General features: G+C 42.0%; 4 protein-coding genes across 4 annotated transcripts; 2 read left to right on the top strand and 2 right to left on the bottom strand.

Moving 5' to 3' along the window:
- The first annotated feature begins 5,726 nt into the window (after window positions 1-5,726).
- K444DRAFT_612019 (uncharacterized protein) lies at window positions 5,727-7,326 on the top strand. Its single transcript, XM_024880054.1, has one exon. The coding sequence runs from the start codon at window positions 5,823-5,825 to the stop codon at window positions 7,182-7,184; it is 1,362 nt and encodes a 453-aa protein (XP_024738686.1). The 5' UTR covers window positions 5,727-5,822; the 3' UTR covers window positions 7,185-7,326.
- A 1,002-nt stretch (window positions 7,327-8,328) lies between these two features.
- On the bottom strand, window positions 8,329-12,983 carry K444DRAFT_379583 (WD40 repeat-like protein). The gene is made up of 4 exons (XM_024872331.1): window positions 12,860-12,983; window positions 10,382-12,811; window positions 8,631-10,330; window positions 8,329-8,425 (listed from the first exon to the last, which is right to left on the bottom strand). The coding sequence occupies exons 2-3, from the start codon at window positions 12,686-12,688 to the stop codon at window positions 8,645-8,647; spliced, it is 3,993 nt and encodes a 1,330-aa protein (XP_024738685.1). The 5' UTR covers window positions 12,689-12,811; window positions 12,860-12,983; the 3' UTR covers window positions 8,329-8,425; window positions 8,631-8,644.
- Window positions 12,984-13,165: 182 nt separating this feature from the next.
- On the top strand, window positions 13,166-16,127 carry K444DRAFT_560003 (uncharacterized protein). Its single transcript, XM_024876884.1, has 2 exons — window positions 13,166-13,392; window positions 13,448-16,127. Exons 1-2 carry the CDS (start codon window positions 13,192-13,194, stop codon window positions 15,629-15,631), a joined length of 2,385 nt encoding a protein of 794 aa, XP_024738684.1. The 5' UTR covers window positions 13,166-13,191; the 3' UTR covers window positions 15,632-16,127.
- K444DRAFT_379551 (uncharacterized protein) lies at window positions 15,738-16,188 on the bottom strand. The gene has a single exon (XM_024872330.1). The coding sequence runs from the start codon at window positions 16,092-16,094 to the stop codon at window positions 15,843-15,845; it is 252 nt and encodes an 83-aa protein (XP_024738683.1). The 5' UTR covers window positions 16,095-16,188; the 3' UTR covers window positions 15,738-15,842.
- Between the last annotated feature and the right edge of the window lie 3,381 nt (window positions 16,189-19,569).

Genomic DNA, 19,569 nt, shown 5'->3' with positions numbered 1-19,569 from the left:
GCCATTGCCCACGCTAGCGGCCACACGTGAATATCCCTAGCAGGGTTCAAATGCCCATGCCACTTAACCACTCAAAATCGAATTTGGCCACAACAACACTACAATTTGGAGAAAGAAAGGTTATATTCGGGCTATTTGGAGTATTCTTCAGAATCTATGAAGTTTTTAGAATTTTTTGAGCACTTTGAAAAAATCTCAAATTTTTGGTGTTCTGACAGGGGTATAAATGGGCGGTTGAGTGGCGTGGGCTTTTGAACGGTGATTCCTTCTACTTTAATCAAAATACAACATCCTCCTCCAAATCAGGCCTTGTGCATAATGACTGCCAGACGAAGGGATACGGTTCGTCGGATTCTGCAACTTCTACCGACGGGCATAGTACGGGCTCCTTTAGCGACGCTACTGCATCTATTATTTTTTGAGAAAATCAATTCGACGATATTTCAAAAATGTACTATTATTAATAATATAACTAATACCTATGGTTAAATATAATTAAAACAGTCGATCTATATGGTGTTTTATCGCATTCTATAGTAGGAATACGATAGGGTAGGAGATTCAATAAAATGCACGTGATATGCCCCCTAATATACTAGCCCTCCTATATACTTCATTTATACTTCTATTCCTTTATTATTATTAATTCCTTAATCTTCTATTATTAACCTCTTCGTAATAGCTCGTTTAAAGATTAATATTAATTACTATTAAGCCCATATTCTTTATTTAATTAAGTAATAGCTATTATATAAGGAGATTATTAAAAGGTTATAATATAACTTTAATATCGATATTTCCCTTAGAACTCTATATAATAGGCTTTCCGAATAGAAAGTACCTTCCTAATACTCAATATTCGAGCCTTCTCCTCAGGTAAAGGCTCTTATTATATGGTTCTTTTATAATATCTATATAACTAATACTAATATACTTACTAACCTCCGGAGCTTAGAATATAATATTCCTAATCTATAATTATTATAGCAGGTTCGCCGAGCTATAGGGCTTCGATATTAAATACTTAATTTGCAAGTTGAGCTAGAAAAGAAGTAACTTTACTATATTCTCAAGTAATATATAATAGATAAAGGCCTATAGGGCAATACTAGAAGTTATAGATACCGGCTTTTATATACTTATCTTAATTCTCTAGATAATAGTAAGAAGTTTTCTAGAAATAGAATAGCTTTTATAATATAGGAACTTAATCCAGAAAATATATAGTATTATTCGGAAAAGATAAAAGCAGCTAGAAAAGAATATAATATTTATGAGCCAAACTTTATTTAGTCTATTAATAGCTATTATAAGGTAAGTATAATATGGACTTAACTTCAAAAATTATTATTTAAATAACTACTAATACATTTACTTAGCTATGATTTTATAGTATTAAGATATATACCGGTATTAATACCTACTTATAGTTTATACCTTGAATTTATATTAGAATCTCAAATAGTTATACTATAAGTAGTATTACTTCCTAATTCGGTATAGATATACTTCCTTACAAATGGCTAATATTTATTTAGTTATAATTCCGGCTATATAATTCTATAGTATTATAGAGAACTAGTTATTTAAATTATACTTAATTTAGGTAATAAAACCCCTAAATCTCTATACTATATTTTTCTTTAGCCTAATTAATATTATACTAATATATACTTACTTATACTATCTTTTAGATTACTATTCTAGTTTAATACCTTAATTTAATAAACGAAATAGAGATTATTCTATTTTATATTTAATTAGATAAAGGATACGAAATACCTATAATTACTAATGCCTATTATATCTTTTATAAAGTAATATACTAAATAAGGGGTATTAATTCATATTAGTTTTAAGATCTTTATTAGTTTGGAACTAGTATAGCTAATTAATAAATTGAGATATAATAGGGGCAAGTTATAAAGGTAATTTATTTAGTCTAATTCTATAAAGATTAATTTAATTAGCTAATATTATATAGGATATACTAAATAAATAGAAGATATTTTTTAAGTAATTATACTCTTAAAGGCTTTATTCTTACAAACTTCTCTCCGATTATATAGCTATACTTTTTGTCTATTTGCCTATTATACGAGAATAAACTAAGGAGTTTGTCCGGATTTGGAATATCTATTTAATTAGGAAATAGCCTAATCGTCTATATATTATTCCTGGCTAACTCTTCTAGAACTATATATTTTTAGAGTAAAAGAGAATCGGGAACTACGGTATTCCTATTAATATTAATAAACTAAACGAGCTATATAAAAGATATACTAGCTATAATAAAGATATATATTTACTAGAGGTTATACTTAAATAGTATAAGTAAGAACTTAAGAATACTAGTTTTATACTTCTAATTATAGAGTCTATATATAACTCGAATAGAGAGATAAACTACCTGAGTACCTATATATATTTAAGAGAATTAATTACCGATTACCTAATTAATATAAAGAATACTTATCTAAAGCTAGGACTTTTATTAATACCCAAGGATATATATAATTAGAATTTATTACTAGAGGTAGCTATAGAATTAGAGAAGGCAAGGCTAAAGAATTATAATAATTAAGATAGTATTTAGTTTATTAATAAAGAAAGAGATACTAGCTATAGAGATAAAAATCTCATCTATATTAGCTTTAATAATAAAGCGGAGGTTAAAGATAATACGGGAAGTACTAGATTTACTATAGATAATATTACTTTTAATAGGGCAAATAGTAATTAGGTTATAAATGGCCAAGAGTATAGGTAGTTTATAGAGAATAAATATATATCTGAGCCTAAAGTAGAGGAAGAAGATAATCTAGAAATTCCTTCTATAAATATTAGATAGTTTATCCGGTATTAGAGAAATTAAATAAGAATATATTAATATATATTCTAAAGAAAGAATTAGCTAAAAATATTAATATTTACTAAAGTAATTAAATATAGAAGTTAATAGTAATCTATTTAATAAGTCAAATTCATATAGTTATAGGTAATTTATTTCTAATTTAATATTAAAAGATTATATAATTCGCCTCCTTAGAAAATTAATTCCTATTTCTTTAATTTCTATATCTCCTATAATTATTCTATTAACTTATTATTTTAGTAATAAGGACTTTATAGTATAGATAAAATTCTCCGTTAATACTAGCTTTATTAAATTAATAGTTCTTATAAACTTTTAAAGTAATTATAAAATATATTTAGTAAAAATAATAAGAATTATATCTTAATATATGGAATTTAATTTTTCTTTCTTAATTCCTATAGCCCCTTACTTAATATTCTATTATCCCTAATATAGGAAACCATATTTTAAGTAATAATAATACTAGAGATAAATAAAATAAATCTAATTTTAATTTATACTAAGGGGTATTTCTTATAGTTCTTATATTTATTTCTTTTTATATATTAGTAATATACTACTATCTATAATCTTCGAAATAGGTCTCTAGTATATAAATTCTTTAGGGAAAAAGTTATAGGGATATAGGCTAAAGAATTAAAATAATATTAATATATTATAATTCTATTCTACTAATTATCTTTATATTACTATTTACTAAACTACTAGATTTATTAGCTATATTCTTTTTCTAATATTTAATTATAAATTAAATCCTTATTCTTTTATCCCCAAATATTTATAATAGATAATATTAATCTATAGAACTCTTATTTTATACGGGAGGTACTATATTCCCCCTCTATAGTAAAGTATCTACTATACGATATAATTAACCCCACTACTTCTTCTCCGGCTCCTATTACTTCTATACCGATTATTATATTAGATAGTATACCATTTTCTAGTCAAACCCAATTTCAAAATACTACCGCCTAATTATTAAGAGATTAAGGGATTAATATCTTAGCTAATTCCTATCCTTTTTACTACCTTCCGGATATAGATCTCTTAGAGGAGATCCTTGAGGCAGAAGTACGTGAGAGGAGGCAGTAGGCTAAGCTCGAACGTTTAGAGTAATTATATAGTAATTTCTATTAGGAAGCTCAGGGCAAAAGTATATATTTATCTATTTAATTCCTGATATTAATATATTATTTACTAATTTTATTAGATTTGGCCCAGAAAAGGGGTAAAGCCTTTGGATCTCTTATTCTCGGCTAGGGGATATATATAAAGGCCTTTAATAAGGGTAAATTAATAATTCCTCCTGCTTCTATTATTGAAAAATAATATAAGATCCTTATTTCTATTATACTATATATATATAAAATAGAAGAACTAGAGAGTAGCTTTACTGGGACGAGTATACCTACTTTAACTATAAAGAAGTTCCTTAGCTTAGAAAAGTATCGGGAGGCTCAAAATATTTAAATTAAGCTATAGATAATAGAATAGTTTAATACGTATATAAAGCTTACTTATAGAAACATATACCTCTTTACTAATATAGTTATTTATTATAATTAAAAACTATTATATAAGGATTCCGCTATATATTTAGCCAAGGCTTTTTTATTATTAATTCCGTTATTTGAAAACTGGGAGTTTAATTAATGAATTATAATCTTAGAACATATAAATATAATCTCTTTTATAAGTAAAGTAAGCTATTATTTACTAGTATCCTAATAGAATTAGTACTAATATAAATAGGTTTGGCTAAGAGATAAAAACAAGAGAATCGACTATATAACTAGCCAGATATTTAAAGCTAAAAAGAATATTAATGGCTTATTATCTCACTTTAACTAATTAAATAGGAGCTCGCCAAAGTATATTTATCTTGTATTTAATTAAGATATTAATATAATTTAGTAAAGAGATAACGAGATTTAGGATAAGTGTAAAAAAGTTAATAGGGAGATACCTTTTCTAGATTTTAGCCCCCTATTAGGAGGCTCTCCTAATACTACTCCTAACGTAATATCTATATCTATAGTTATATCTACGGTATCTTTTTTACCTGCTTCGACTCCTAATTAACAGATCGAAGCCCTATAGGAGAAGATTACTTCTTTAGAGAATGGATCAGATAATGACCTGAATTCTGACGATTTTAATTCGGATAATATACCTATACTAGAAGCTAGAATTACGGTTTCTCCTACTCCTGCTCCTACTCCTGCTCCTGCTCCTGCTTCTATAGCTAGTAAGTTTTAATAAATTTAGATATACTAGTAGATCTAACGTTTTTACTAGCCTTTACTCCCGCTCTACCTACTAAACCTCCTCAACCTCCTCTGAAGTCTATATTAAAGAGGAAGCGATAAGTGGAAGTGACTATATCAAGCGATAACGACGATAATAGATCAGATCTTGACGATGGAGGGAAGGAATTACCAGGGGATAGTAATTATAGGCCGGGGAATAGGTCAAGATATAAGGATAATCGGGGGCAGTTCAAAAAAGCGAGAATAGAGTAATAGTACTAGGCGCATTCGACTATAATACATGGGAATTACGTATTTGGCCATTATTAGGTATGTTTTCCATATAAAATATGGCTTTAAAAAAAATCTCGATTCATAATTCTCATTTTGCGATTGCGATAAAATAATAGATGCAGTAGCGTCGCTAAATCAGCCCGTACATAGCCCGGTTCTCGCCGAACCACTCACGACCCTCACGAATCCAAACAAAGACAACTTGGAGGTGGGGCGAGCCGGAGGAGACGGCGGGGAAGCTAACTCAAGGTAGCGGCCCTCTCCGCCCTATGTGAACCGCCAGCTGGACAACCTACAATCCCGGATAACTTCTTCTTGGACATCCTTTGCTCGTTCCTACGACCCGTTACTACCTTATCGGTATATGACAAACGGAAATCCTTGAGACAAACGGCACCATGCCTTCTTCGGACGGTAAGTTATGGACGGCCAACATTGCCAACGATGAGACGAGCATTGCGGCAGCATCGCTTTTGCGTGTGCTCGAAGGTGTTGCAGTTGCTACCAACGCACCTGATGGATATGTTCAACCATTAGCCCAGTGGCTACGACACTACGGAGTCACTAAAGGCAGCAATCCGCCTCTAGGTACACCACCGACCGATGCCAAAACGACCCTTGATCTCGCTCTCCCCTTTGGCGAATGGCGTGCGGCCATTGCTTCCAGTTCCGAGAACAACAAAGAAGGTGTCCAGCAGCTCGCCCAAATTACTCTGGCTGTTGCGTTACTGCGAGAGAAGGCACGGCGCGGGCTGGATGTTGACACAGCGAGCCTCGATACAATCTGGAGTCTGATCCACAAAGCTATCATCAGTGCGCAAGGAACTAAGCTTCAGCTCCTTGTTTGCCGCAGTGCTCAGGGATTTCTGGCTGTCCCGCTATGCAGTCTGCTTAAAGATGGCCGCATTGAGGAACTATGGCGGTTGCATACATGGCTGCCTGATGGGCGGCGGGGCGAGTTTGAAGTTTGCATTCATGCCCACCAGCCATTTGCACAAAGTTGGACATTACTGGGACATGGCACAAACTGCAACTTCAAAGTCGACAGCCCTGATGATCCCTCTTTGACCACTCATGCAACTTATGGATGTTGCTATGTCGCCGAAGATGGCAAGCTGGGTGGGTCGGGATATCTCCGAATGAGCTCAACCATAAGAAACACGGGAAGACTCGTAAGAGTTACTCCGGGCAGCCGCGAACCGCATTCGCGTGACATGACTTACAGCGTTCCGGCGGGCGCGTACCACCGATCAATTGTGTCAGGTAGCAGAGTGCATGCAACGTTTTTCGTCTTCGATGCGCACCGCGGCTACGTCGACAACACTGCTGTTCTCGGCCCGAAGGATGGTAGTGAGTGGGCACAACCACGAGATGCGGATGGTATCACGCCCCAAGCCCTAGCACAAACGGTGGGCGCAACTCGAAATTGGGAGCAAGCGCAAGGAGTCACGCTTGAAGGGGACGATGAAAATGCTACTGTGATGGGCTATTACAGATTCTTCCGTGGTTTAGGACTGCTGCAGGCTGGGCGACGAGAAGATGCATTGCAGTATTTCAATCCTCCTAAGGGTTGCACACCTGCGCAAGCGTTCGCTAGGGAGCCCTCGCAGCAGCACCGTGAATACATCAAGAAGCTCATTGAAGTAGAGGCTGACTTAGACCTGGTGGATGAGTCAGGCTACAAGGCATTGGACTATGCGGTTCAAAACGGAGATACTGAGACCGAAGCACTCATTCGTGGACAGCCATCGGCAGCATAGCGGTGAGCGCAGAATCAGGGAGGTAGCGTGGTATATACCTTACGCATGGTATGCAAGAGTAACGCTAATATTTATCTTGTCTCAAAATGTCATGAAATTCCATAGAAATCTCGTTGCAATCACAATGACTCGATTCTCTCCCGAGAAATGTTGCATAGTCGCTGTCGTTCTCACATGCTATGCTCTTTGTGAATAAGTCAATTTCCGTTCAATGGCGCTTCACGCAAAGTCCTGTCTCCGCTATTGAGCACCGGCTCGCATATTGATGATACTAGGACCACACCTGGTGCTCATCTTACGCATTGTCTCTTCCGAGCAGCTTGCTCTGCCTCACCAAGAAGTCAATCTTTGGTCTGTCCAGCTTCTCCTTTATCAGCTTCAAGTTGTCGACATCAGCGGTACGAGAAGAAAATGATAAAGTCATCATCGTCTGTTGCCGTTGTGTCTCCTACGCGATTCGCGAACTTTTTGGTTAGGCCTGCAGTAGAAATTGGAAGTTTCTCATGTTCCTTGAGTTAGTATACTTTACATAGTTAAAGCTCCTGAACATGCGCTGTTCCTTAGTGTCTTCAGACAGAAATTTTGCGTAAGTTGTCCTTAGGCTGTCCCTTTTCCAACCCGGCTGACGTCAATAACCAGCTGCCAATTGTGTTCCTTGTCCGTCTTCGAGCTGCTTGTTGTTCGCGAAAGCGTCGTCCCTGATCCTGCCGGGCCACCGCTGGCCGCAACCGACGCCCATGTCTATGTCGACGGGGGAGATAGCGAGAGGACGTCGAGCTGAGATCGGAGCGACCCGATGGTCCCCTGGAGTTCGACGTTTTGGTTCTTGAGGTACTGTTGCTCCGCCTTGATTACTGTGAGGTCGGTTCTGACGCTCTCGATGATGCTGTTCTGGCTTGCGATAATGCCACTCTGCTGCGTTGCAGTCTCCTTCGCAATAAGCTCCGCTAATTCTCCTAGCTCGGTGCTTCCCCCCGCAAGTTCGGGAGAGACGGAAACACGTGCAGTAGGGAATGGTGGTAGTTCATCCTGAGTCAGGTGTTAAGGTCGCCATCGGGGCTCCGGCGCGACGTTGAGTGGGCCGCACGGGCTGCCTTACAGCGGGAACTGGCTAAGGCCCGGGATTCGATCAAAAGAATGTCTGAGATGAATATCCTACTCTTTCAACAATCCAAAAGTTTTTCCGTTCATCCACCATAGGGTCAACTCCGTCGCCGGAGCGGGTCGGCCCGTCCTCCCTGCTAGCGTGACCAAAGACGTTCGTCAGTTTCTGATAAAACCTAAGCGTGCCAAATCTTGTTCAAGGCAATTCTATCACTAACCAGCTTATCATTGATTTAGACGTGGCTAGAAGCTTCGTCGAGCCAAATTTTCTAACTATGTATAAAAACTTGCCCCCAGATCCCTTTTTTGAAATAGAGATATAAAATAAAATAAGTTACTTACCTATATATAAACAATCAAAGTTCTAAAGAGTTGTTAAGCTCAACGTTGCATATCCATACCCTTCCAGATCCGACGCCAATGCCGATTGTCTTCCCTATCACGGCCGAAGACGACGGCCGATACTCTGAGGGTAGCCAAACTAGCTTCTCTGAATTGTATGTTATCCATGCTCCATCTGAACTCAAAGCCACGCCTTGATATCGAGGATTTTGAGGATGCGTTACACTTAGTGTCATATTTGACGTTGACGATGCATCAATGGCGATAATACCAATGTCAGTGTGAAGACACGAGCTAGTAATATCGAATGATATGCTAAAGATTGTCTGGCCAGTCTCGAGCGTCTGCAGGCACGCGCCGCTGCCCGTATCCCAAATCTTGACCGTCTTATCGTATGATGCCGATGCCAGCTGTGCCGAGTCATAAGAGAAGGCGACTGAGCTAACCCGATCGCTATGGCCCTCGAGCGTTTGCAGGCACACACCACTGCCCGTATCCCAAATCTTGACCGTCTTATCATATGACGCCGACGCTAGCCGTAGCAAGTTATGAGAGAAGGCGACCGAGCTAACTGAACGGCTATGGCCCTTAAGCGGTTGCAAGAACGCAATATTGCCCATATCCCAGATCTTGACTGTCCTATCGTATGAAGCTGACGCTAGCCGTATCGAGTCGTGAGAAAAAGCAACTAAACTAACCGAACGACTATGGCCCTCGAGAGTTTGTAGGCATACGCCATTGCCCACATCCCAGATCTTGACTGTTCTATCGTATGACGCTGACGCTAGCCGTGCTGAGTCGTGGGAGAAGGCGACCGAGCTGACTGAACCGCTATGGCCCGCGAGTGTTCGCAGGCACGTGCTATTACTCGCATTCCAGATCTTGACCGAGTTGTCGCTTGACGCTGACGCTAGCCGCGCCGAGTTGTGAGAGAAGGCGACTGAGTTAACTTGATCGCTATGGCCCTCGAGCGTTTGCAAACACATGCCATTGCTTGCATCCCAGATCTTGACTGTGTTGTCTGACGCTGATGCTAGCCGTGCCGAGTCGTGGGAGAAGGCGATTGAGCTAACCGAACCGCTGCCCTCGAGCGTTTGCAAGCACGCGCCACTACTTGAATCCCAGACCTTGACTGTGTTGTCTGACGCTGACGATAGCTGTGCCGAGTCGTGGGAGAACGTCACCGAGTTGACTGAACCGCTACCGCTGTGGCCCTTAAGAGTCCGCAAGCACACGCCACTGCTTGCATCCCAGATCTTGACCGTATTGTCTGACGCTGACGCTAGCTGTGCCGAGTCGTGGGAGAAGGCAACCGAGCTGACTGAACCGCTACCGCTGTGGCCCTTAAGAGTCCGCAAGCACGCGCCACTACTTGCATCCCAAATCTTGATTGTATTGTCGCTTGATGCTGAAGCTAGCCGTGCCGAGTCGTGAGAAAAGGCGACCGAGTTAACCGAACGGCTATGGCCCTCGAGCGTCTGCAGGCACGCGCCCCATTCATCTCTTATGGCCGGTTGTATCGTGATCCACTTTGGCCCTTCCTCCTTGAAAAGACCCCTTATCAGGCTGTGAGCTGGACTGAACACGAGCGCGGACGTATATGCCTGAAGAGGACTGTTCTCTATTGCCCACTTGTGATACATAATAAATCGACGCGCATCTCGAACTAGTTTGATTAATGCGGATGCATTTGCTCTTCCCTAGGTTATGTTAGTATGTAGTCTAGATAGCACATCTTGTCCAGGTGTTACATGTGTTAAATCCTCAAGTTTCGCCATTGACACTACTCCCTCCGACATGCTCTTGCAAAGGCTAAGAGCTTCTAGCCAGTAGAGGTATTTCTTTCTCAGGAACGTATCAATATCGCCTCCGTCCTGCAGGACGACCGGGTGATTTGCAGAAGAGTTGGGATTCCAGTCACAAAGGTGATCAACCCAGTAGGTACATGAGTAGCGTGACGCCCCTAGCGGGTCTAGATCTGGTTGTTCGACCCGCTCAATAGGGTATCCTAGCGCACGCAGGCTGTACATGTCCCGTCGTAGCGTCTTGTACATAACCTGGAGCGACCTTGAGAAGATTAGGTAGTGAGCCTCTTCCCTTCCAGATGGAAAGACTTCGTCGAATGCTTTTGTGCGTAAAAAGTCCTTCGTAGACTGATGTATAAAGTAGATAGTGTCTTCTTGGATAGTAAGGAACGAGCCACAAAGGCTAATAATCTCCCGTAACGACTCTAGATCATCGACCATGTCTTCGAGCATCTCGACAAGAGATGTTAGCTCTTTTAGTGTGATGGGCTGGTATACGATCGCGATCGAGGCTAGTATCCGCTTGCACAGATCAGCATTGCCTGAATTACATATTTGCTGCATCATCCGCTCGTAAAGAGAGTCAAGTCCAGGTGGAAATACGTTTAGGCTCGCAATGGTGTTCCACCGTGGGATCTTTTCCAGGTTTTGACAAACTAATGCCACCCAGAGGAAGGTGTTGTTCGCATGTAAGGATAGATGGTCTAACACCGCGTCTCGCGTTTTCTGGTTGTACTTCTTTCTTTTTGCCAGCTGAAGCACTTTATGCTGGATGAATATGCTGACCGCCGTAGAAATAGACTCTTCATTAAGCTCGAGGCATAGCCTCACCTTATGTCCCGCCCTCTCTAGACATTCCTCGATGTCAGGCCAGTTACGGCTAGAGACGATCCACTTGACGTGAGAAGATACTGACAACCGCTCGGCGATAAAGTCTAACAGTTTTGGTAAGTCTACTACGCATTCGTCAAGCGCATCGATGATTAAGTACGTGCTATTCAAGTTCGGGTCTTGTAAGATGTTTGTGAAGATCTCAGATAGCGCAACCCAGGCATTTGCGTCCTCAAAGAGGGCTTTGCCTGCGTGATCGTACTTCTTCCGAATATGCGAGACGAGCGATGGTTGCTGATCGATGAGCAAGTATACCAGACCTCGTAGCACGGCTGTGGCGTTATTGATTCGCGAGTCCGTGGCCTGGCAGAAGAAGTAGGACAGCTGATGTATCTTGGCTACTGACTTCTCCAGCTCATTAACTATGCCGCAGAGCAGCATCGTCTTACCCTTGCCGGGGTCACCCTTAATCCATAGCAGTCGGCTCTGCTGGTCGATATGCCATCGTTGGAAGTCAGAGTTTTCGAAAATCCAGCCGTACGAGTCTTTCAGCAGCCCGCCCTTGGTTTCCTCGATGCGCTTCTTGTCATCACGGGGATCGGTGAGGCGTAGGTGTTGGAGGCATTCCTGGTCTTTTTTCTCCGCTTGAGTGGAGGCCTGTTGCGGTCGAAGATCGTTTGAAGGCTGGTCGATCTCCTTCCGGAGCCGTTTGAACGCGTGCTCTTCCCCTTCGCCATAGATGAGCGAAATATGGATGTCGAATATACCCAGCAACGAGTACGCCCTGTCTTCTTTGCGCGTTGTCTGGCGGCTTTTCGCCCACGATAATCGTTCCTCGACGCTAAACTCACATAGAGGGGTTCCTTGAAGGGCTAGGGTAGCAATACCCGTAATTTCGTGAATCTTTTGCTCTAGAGCTGTCTTGTCACCTAGTTGCTTGCCTTCTCGAGAGAAGAATTCGACGGAGCGCGGGGCGAGAAGCTCTTGAAGGGTCCAGCCCCGGGTAAACCATCGGCTTTCCCGAAAAGCTGGCTCCCAAGTATATTCGAGACATTCATCGTTTGCTCTCCGCTTAGTTGTCGAAACGTCTAACAAATAAACGTAGCATTTGGTTGCCTTCTGGTACCAGCGAAACATGGAATTGATAGCCTCCTGAAGTTCGACATGGTTTAATTTATCGATACAGCAGGCGTCCACCCAAAAGTATTGCAAGCCATCATATTCGGCCTGTTGTCCGCAAAACCGGATCTTATCATAGCCAGTCTTACTTTGTCCGGTACCATCCATGAGATCTTTGAAGGTGACCTCCTCGCCCTCCCTCCAAGTATGCGAAAGAATCGCATAGGGAGGGATTGTGTCATCGCCTACTAAGTCCTTGGTGAGGCTATACTCGCCAGTGTCGCTGCGATGCAAAAGACGCATTGCTTTGCAGGGAGTTTCGACAGGCGCATGCGGCGGTAATCGGGTCTTGAGGCTGTAACGCGGCAGCCTAGGTGAAGAGACGAGCACCGCAACTCGCTAGTCTGCTCAGAAGATCAGTCCCAGCTATCGAGGTTAGCGAGCATACAGGGAGTGAGGGATGCCAAGCTATACCAAAGTATCGCATCTGAAAGCGAGACAGTTTCAGAGTGCTTTCTGTGTCACGTCCGTATACACTTCCTTATATGTCGGTTACCTCAGGCACGCAGGCCATTATGGTCGTGCCGAGGCACCTGACCTGACTATACCTAATCGGTAAGGTCCTCGACCAAATGCAAGAGGAGTGTAAGCAAAACGTGATCTGTCGGAAGCGGAAGTACCTTTATCCGAGCGGGGCTAAACTCCTCTTGGATAATGGCTGTGTGCCTAAGGTAATATGTCGGGTAACATACAGTCAGTCCGCACCTTTTCTTGCGCTGGCGCACGCACTTTTCATCGCAAGCAAAATGGACAACCACGGCCCATCTTGGGAAATTCTCACTGCTTCCGCTGTCCCTTCTGGAGATTCGGCTATTGACCCCTCTCTCCGACATGTTGGAATTCCCTCCAGATATACCACTGTCGACTCGGCCTCTGATAATGATCCTGACAAACGGCGAATGCTTGGGAGGCCAATATGTGATTTTTGCCGGGCTGCGAAAAAGAGGGTGGGTACAAAAGCGCGAAATCATTCCAGGGGATATATTAGCTGACACAAAAAAGTGCTCACCAGTGGGCTACTCCGAGTTGCAGCAGAGATGTGACCGCTGTATACGTTTGAATCTGACTTGTACAGAGCCCCAAATCAACAGAAATACCAGAGGCCCAAATAAGCCCAAAGGGGATACCGTGTTGTTCGAGTATACTCAGATCCATATGGATGAAATCAGAATCCTTCGTCTAGCCCCAGGCTCATTTGACGACCCTATTGAGTGCGAGCTCATCGTGATGACGTTTGAGGAGGCGGCAGCAACTGGGTATGAAGCATTATCGTACGTTTGGGGCAACGATATGTCTACAGAAACCATCACCCTAATGACCACTCACGAATTGGGGCTGGAGAGTGGTAGGAACAGAAAGCACTGGAAATTTCATATACGGCCAAACCCTTGCTCAGCTCTCAAGCATCTTCGCCTTGGTCCCAAACGCAGCTACACCCAATCTGGGGACGAAGACAAGAATTATCGCGACCTATGGATTGATGTTGTCTGCATCAATCAAGCGGACGACGTGGAAAAGGCGCAACAATTTTCCAGAATGCCATCGATATACCAGGCTGCGAAGAACGTATGTGTCTGGTTGGGTGAGGCTACCGAGTCAACCTCTACAGCCTTCGAATTCGTTCCCAAGCTTCTTGGTGCAACTTTTGAAAACCTTTTGGCCGCCGATGGCAATGCGGTCCAACAATGGTACGCCCTCTCACAGGTCATGAGAAATAAATGGTTTACCCGTCGATGGGTTGTCAGCGACGTCGCATTTGCAAGGACGGCGACCCTGCACTGCGGATCAATGACGCTGGGTTGGCGGGATTTCGAAGATGCGGTGACTTTGTTTCAGCAGAGTTTCAACGATATCAAAGAGTTATTCAAAAGGTCGGCTGACTTCAACAACGACTCTGAAGCTGTTGGTATTGTGAAAGCCTTACCCGCATGCTGCGTCGTAAACACGGTCTCCAACGCTTTCCAGAACAAAGATACAAGTGGTAAGCATTCGGAAGGTCAGAAATCACTTGAAGCGCTCGTTATTGCTCTCAGGCATCTCAATGCCACCGATGAGCGAGATATAATCTATTCCTTGATGCCCATGGCAAAGGATATTGCCGACGGAGCTTCCAGGCCTAGCACGCCTTCGATAGTGATCGGGAATGGGCATCAGGCACTTGCCATTGATTATGGCATATCTGTTGTCCCGCTGTTCCGGAATTTCGTTGCGTTCGCTGTCAATTCCTCCGAGTCGCTAGACATAATATGTCGTCCTTGGGCACCGGTTTCTATGCATCCTCTCGAACTACCATCATGGATACAGTCAGTTGACAAATCCGAATTCACCCAGCGCTCAGACAATTTTTTTGCGCGTATCAACGCGGATAGCCTTGTCGGCGAGCCAGGAACGAGAGTTTACAATGCAGCTGATTCAACACTACCTGCTGTGTCGTTTAATCGAGTCCTATCACCTGCCCTTGTGGAACGACTTCTGGAATCTTGCTCCGTAAGCTTAACAAATTTTAGCCTCGAAGTTGCCCCTGAGCTGCTTGGTACAGGTAGTAATTATGCTGAGGAAACCGAAGGGCAATATGATCCAGGAACGAAAGTAGACAACAGTGAAGTAATGTATGCAGGCGGTTTCTGCTACGATCGAGTCGATACAGTTGCGGCTCACGCAATTCAGGGCATCATTCCACGACGATGGCTACAACTAGGTGGTTTACCAAAAGGCGACTCTCTCTCAATGGCATCTATTGATGAAGCCTTCTGGCGCACACTAGTGGCAAATCGCCGCCTAGATGGAACACTTCCTCCCTCTTATTACCCACGCGCCTACCTCTCTTGCCTCGGCCAATCGTACGGTGGGCACCTAAACGTGAACGAACTGCTCCTCAAAACACGAACCCATTCTGTAGTCGCGGAGTTCCTCGAACGGGTACAAAGTGTGGTCTGGAATCGTGCTTTATTCAGGACAACGGCTACCAATCGATTTGGCTTAACTTCGGCCGAGGCGCAGACAGGAGATATGATCTGTATATTGTTTGGCTGCTCTGTACCTGTCCTGCTACGTCCCAGGCCGGTATCGACTCCAACAACGTATGAATTTCTTGGCGAATGCTACGTGCATGGGATCATGGACGGTGAAGCTATGCGGGAAGAACGGGAATCGAAGAGATTCGTGCAGCTATTTCGCATATATTAAGGGAGATCAATATCGAAAATTCATCGCAGCTTTTAACGAGCACATCAATTGCAGCCAAATCGATGCGTCCGTGATGGCGATGCTGGGCTCTTGTACTTGTCATACAGTGGGTGCGAAGAAGACGCAGAGAATGCCGCAAATACAATATAGTCCACGCGCCGGGTGATGGTATAGTGTCGACTGATTTTCCATAATACATAAAAGAAACGGCCTAAGAAGAGAACCCGCCAAGAAGGTGGGAATAGACATTTACGGTCTCGTTATGTATATGTTTCAGACTTCCTAGACATTTCCGAAAAGACCCGGAAAGAGTGCGGTACCCAGACGTAATGTACTCATTATCTTGGCGCCACCCGGCCAAGTCTTTCCATTCTTGAAGGTGGTAACGATAATAACTCTCTAATCCTGCATTGACTTGTATCGCAGAGGTCTGTTCAAGGACGTCTGAGCCTGGGCTTGCCATGGAGATTAAAGGCAAATTTGTGACAAAGCCGAGTTTTTGGATTTTGGGAGTGGATGGTACAATCAGGAAGCTGCCTGCGAGCGCAAAGCACAAAGTGGATAATTAAGAAGCCAGAATCTACCTTGGTCAGCCGAGTTTGTTGGCACGTGTAGCTGACAATTAGCAGCGGTAACCGAGATCCAAGGTCAATGCACACCCACACTGAATGCACACCCTCCCAAAAATTACCCCACCATCTTCAAAATTCGATAAAATGGTCAGCGAACAAGATATTGAGAAGGCGATTAATGCGCTGAATGCGTAATTAATACCTAATTATAGCCAAGTTGCTAGGGATTTTAGTATTGAGCGTATAACCCTTATACGAAGGTATTAAGGCATATATGCCTCCAGATAGGAAGTGTGACGGCAGGAACAAAGCAATGGAACGATGCGCAAAGATCTATGATTCCAATGTCCTACAGAATCTAAAGCTAAGGAGAGAAGGAGTGAGGTGTGGCAGTGGATAAGTAGGTATGGCCAAGACCACTGAAACGCCGAGCTTTGGAAGCGAGCTTGGTTTGAACCATAGCTTGGAACCTTAGCTGAAACCAACCCCTTTGGCTAAAACTACGTCCGTATCAACCATGTGACACCAGCCGTCACAGGAAGCGAACTCTCTATACTATAAACTCCTTACTAATATGCAAGAAGAGGCTCTTATTAATCAAATTAATAAGCTTATAGTCTGTAGGCTTCCTTCTACCTTACAGATTATTAAAAACCTTGCAGAGGAGATTATTGGATACAATATAAACAAGAACTGGACAGCTGGTTTCGTCCAACGCCACTCCTCACGTCTCAAGAGCCTTTATTTGCGTAATATCGATAATTTACAAATAAAATCGGAATATAGGCCCTATATTCAGTTCTTTTTTAATTTGGTAGCATTTACTTTTAGTATTTTATCCATTTCTTGCTTATTTTATGAATAAAATGGCTAATATCCCTCCCCCCCCCCACTTAGTTAATTAAAGCGATCGAGAATTACAATATTATAGCAGAAAATATATATAATTAGGACGAGAAGGGTTTTTTGATTAGAATTATATATATAATAAAGCGTATAATAATGAAACAAGTATATAATAGTGGGAAAATTATAGCCGCAAAGCAGGATAGCTTATAAGAAGTTATTAGCTTGCTTGCTTCCATTTATGCGGATGGTATAAAGATCCCACTAGCTCTTATTTATAAAGGAGTTTCTGGAGACCTTTAGGATACTTGGTTAGACGATTTAAAAGAGAGGGAACATGCCTGGTTTATGTCTAGTACGAATAGATAGTCGTCCAATACCCTTAATTTGATATATCTTACCTAGGTTTTTGATCCTGCTACCCGTACAAAAGCAGGACGTGGAAGGAGGCTTTTAATTATGGATGGACACTCTAGCCACATTAATATGGAGTTTATACGAACATGTAATCGCCTTGAAATTCTGCTTCTTATTTTACCCCCGTATTTAATATACCATCTTTAACCTCTCGATATAGGCTATTTTTTACTACTTTCTACCTGCTATTCTACCGAGATCAATAACCTTTTGGACGCTAGTAAGGGCATTTCTTCTTTAATAAAAAGAATATTTTGGTCTGTTTTCAAGCCTGCTTGGGATAAAAGTATATCTGAGTCGAATATTTTATCCGCTTGGAGTAAGACAGGTATATAGCCTTACCAACCATTAATTATTTTATTAGCCATCGCTCTACTAAGACTACAAACCCCTCCTGAAGTTTCTCCTGACGCAATTGCGACTCCTTATACTGCAAAACGCATACGGCAATTCTCGAAAATATACGCAAAGAACCTATCCAAGGCAGCTTTTCGCAAGCTTACTAAAGCGAACGAGTCGAATGCAGCAAAGGCTTCTCTTGCAGAGCACTGTACAGAGGGTTTGAAAGAAGCTTTATAGCTTGAAAAGAAGAAAAGACATCGAGGGAAAAAGCTCAATTTGACAAGAGAGCCTGCAGGAAAGGCCCAGTTCTTTGGAACAGCTGAACTACTAGCTGCAATAGCATTTGAGAACACGAAGGTTACGAAGGCAGAATAAGATAAATTGGACAAGCAAAAGGCAAAGGAAGATGCAAAGATTGCTAAGGCTATTAAAGATGCCTTGGAAAAGCAAGAGAAAGAAGTAGAGAAGCTAAGGAAGGCAAAGCAAAAAGATATTGACGATAGAGTAAAGAGAAAGAAGCATAAATTGGAGGTTTTGGAAAGAGCAGCAGCAAGAAAGGTAGCTACGGCAGCTAGAAATGCTGCTAAGAAAGCCAAACCATCTCGTATAGTAATATTGAGGGTAGGGTCTTCGATTTTATCGAATTTAGGGGCTCAGGAGGGGGTAATTATAGAAGAGGATGATTTTGAAGCTATGGGGGTAGTGCAGACATCCCGATCAGGAAGGGAGATTATTCTACCACAACGCCTTAGAAAATAAAAAATCCTAATTGGCCAACTCAATGAGCCTAGTTCAATTACTTTATATCTTTAATTTTAGATCAATTGATTGCGTGGTTCTTTAATAATTAATTAATTAAGCTCGGGATGGGCTGAAAATTTGGGGTGTGTATTCGCTTGGGGTGTGCATTGACCTTGGAATTCGGTTACCGCACAGCCACAAGTGGCTAGAAATGGACCTCGCTAAAGCCTAAAAATAATTAACTAAAAAACCAGCGACACCCAATTCGCCTTCTATTGTACTCCACGAAGCTTGTCTTCTTCGATGTTGCTCGGGGGCTTTGCAGACGAATTGATGGGTTGAAACTTGAGTGGCTAGGCCGGCAGCTGCGGAAGGAGACGCGGAACGAACGGAGAAGATTAATCTGAGCGAAAAGGCCTCGATGCGCGATTTTCCGCATCCCTCACATCATGTAGGGATGGCTTAATGAAGGATTTAGCTTGACCATTATTATATAATTAAATATAACGGTATATTGACCACTAAGCATTATATTAAAGTGGGCCAGTGGCACAAGGGCTTCCTAAATAGGTAAGCCCGAAACTTGAATGATACTTGGGATTTTTTACATAACTCGAGAATTTCTTTTAGAATTGTCCTATATTTGTACTAGCCTGGTATAATTCTAGTACAAAAGTAGTATAAAATTCTGCATATAATATTTGGCTTGACCATTATTAATAAATAATGGCTAGACCATTATTATTTAATTAAATCATTAAATTTAGCCCATCCCTACTCACATGTCCCTCCAGCTGCCTTCCAAATCCGAACATGTACTGTACAATGTAAATCTCCTCGCCCCTGGCCTGCACCTTTAGAGAAGAAGCCTGTAGTTGAAAAAGGGAGGCCCGTGATCGATAACCCCTACTGATGCGGATAAGCAGCGCACCAGCAGATATATCGTAGCCGCAAACGAAGACCCTATAGTTTCAACAGATAAGTCTGCTCGAATTGTGACCTGCTCTCATTCCTATTAAA

The sequence above is a fragment of the Hyaloscypha bicolor genome (assembly GCF_002865645.1).
Source record: "Hyaloscypha bicolor E unplaced genomic scaffold K444scaffold_56, whole genome shotgun sequence".
Lineage (NCBI taxonomy): Eukaryota > Fungi > Ascomycota > Leotiomycetes > Helotiales > Hyaloscyphaceae > Hyaloscypha > Hyaloscypha bicolor.
Note: the sequence above shows the minus strand (reverse complement) of the source record. Positions and strands in the feature narration are given on the sequence as shown.

Coding starts and splice junctions, on each gene's coding strand:
- K444DRAFT_612019 (XM_024880054.1), top strand. CDS start 5,823: ATGCCTTCTTCGGACGGTAAGTTATGGACGGCCAACATTGCCAACGAT.
- K444DRAFT_379583 (XM_024872331.1), bottom strand. CDS start 12,688: ATGCGTCTTTTGCATCGCAGCGACACTGGCGAGTATAGCCTCACCAAG. Junction 10,331..10,381: donor AACTTGAGGATTTAACACAT/GTAACACCTGGA, acceptor AACATAACCTAG/GGAAGAGCAAATGCATCCGC.
- K444DRAFT_560003 (XM_024876884.1), top strand. CDS start 13,192: ATGGACAACCACGGCCCATCTTGGGAAATTCTCACTGCTTCCGCTGTC. Junction 13,393..13,447: donor GCCGGGCTGCGAAAAAGAGG/GTGGGTACAAAA, acceptor GACACAAAAAAG/TGCTCACCAGTGGGCTACTC.
- K444DRAFT_379551 (XM_024872330.1), bottom strand. CDS start 16,094: ATGGCAAGCCCAGGCTCAGACGTCCTTGAACAGACCTCTGCGATACAA.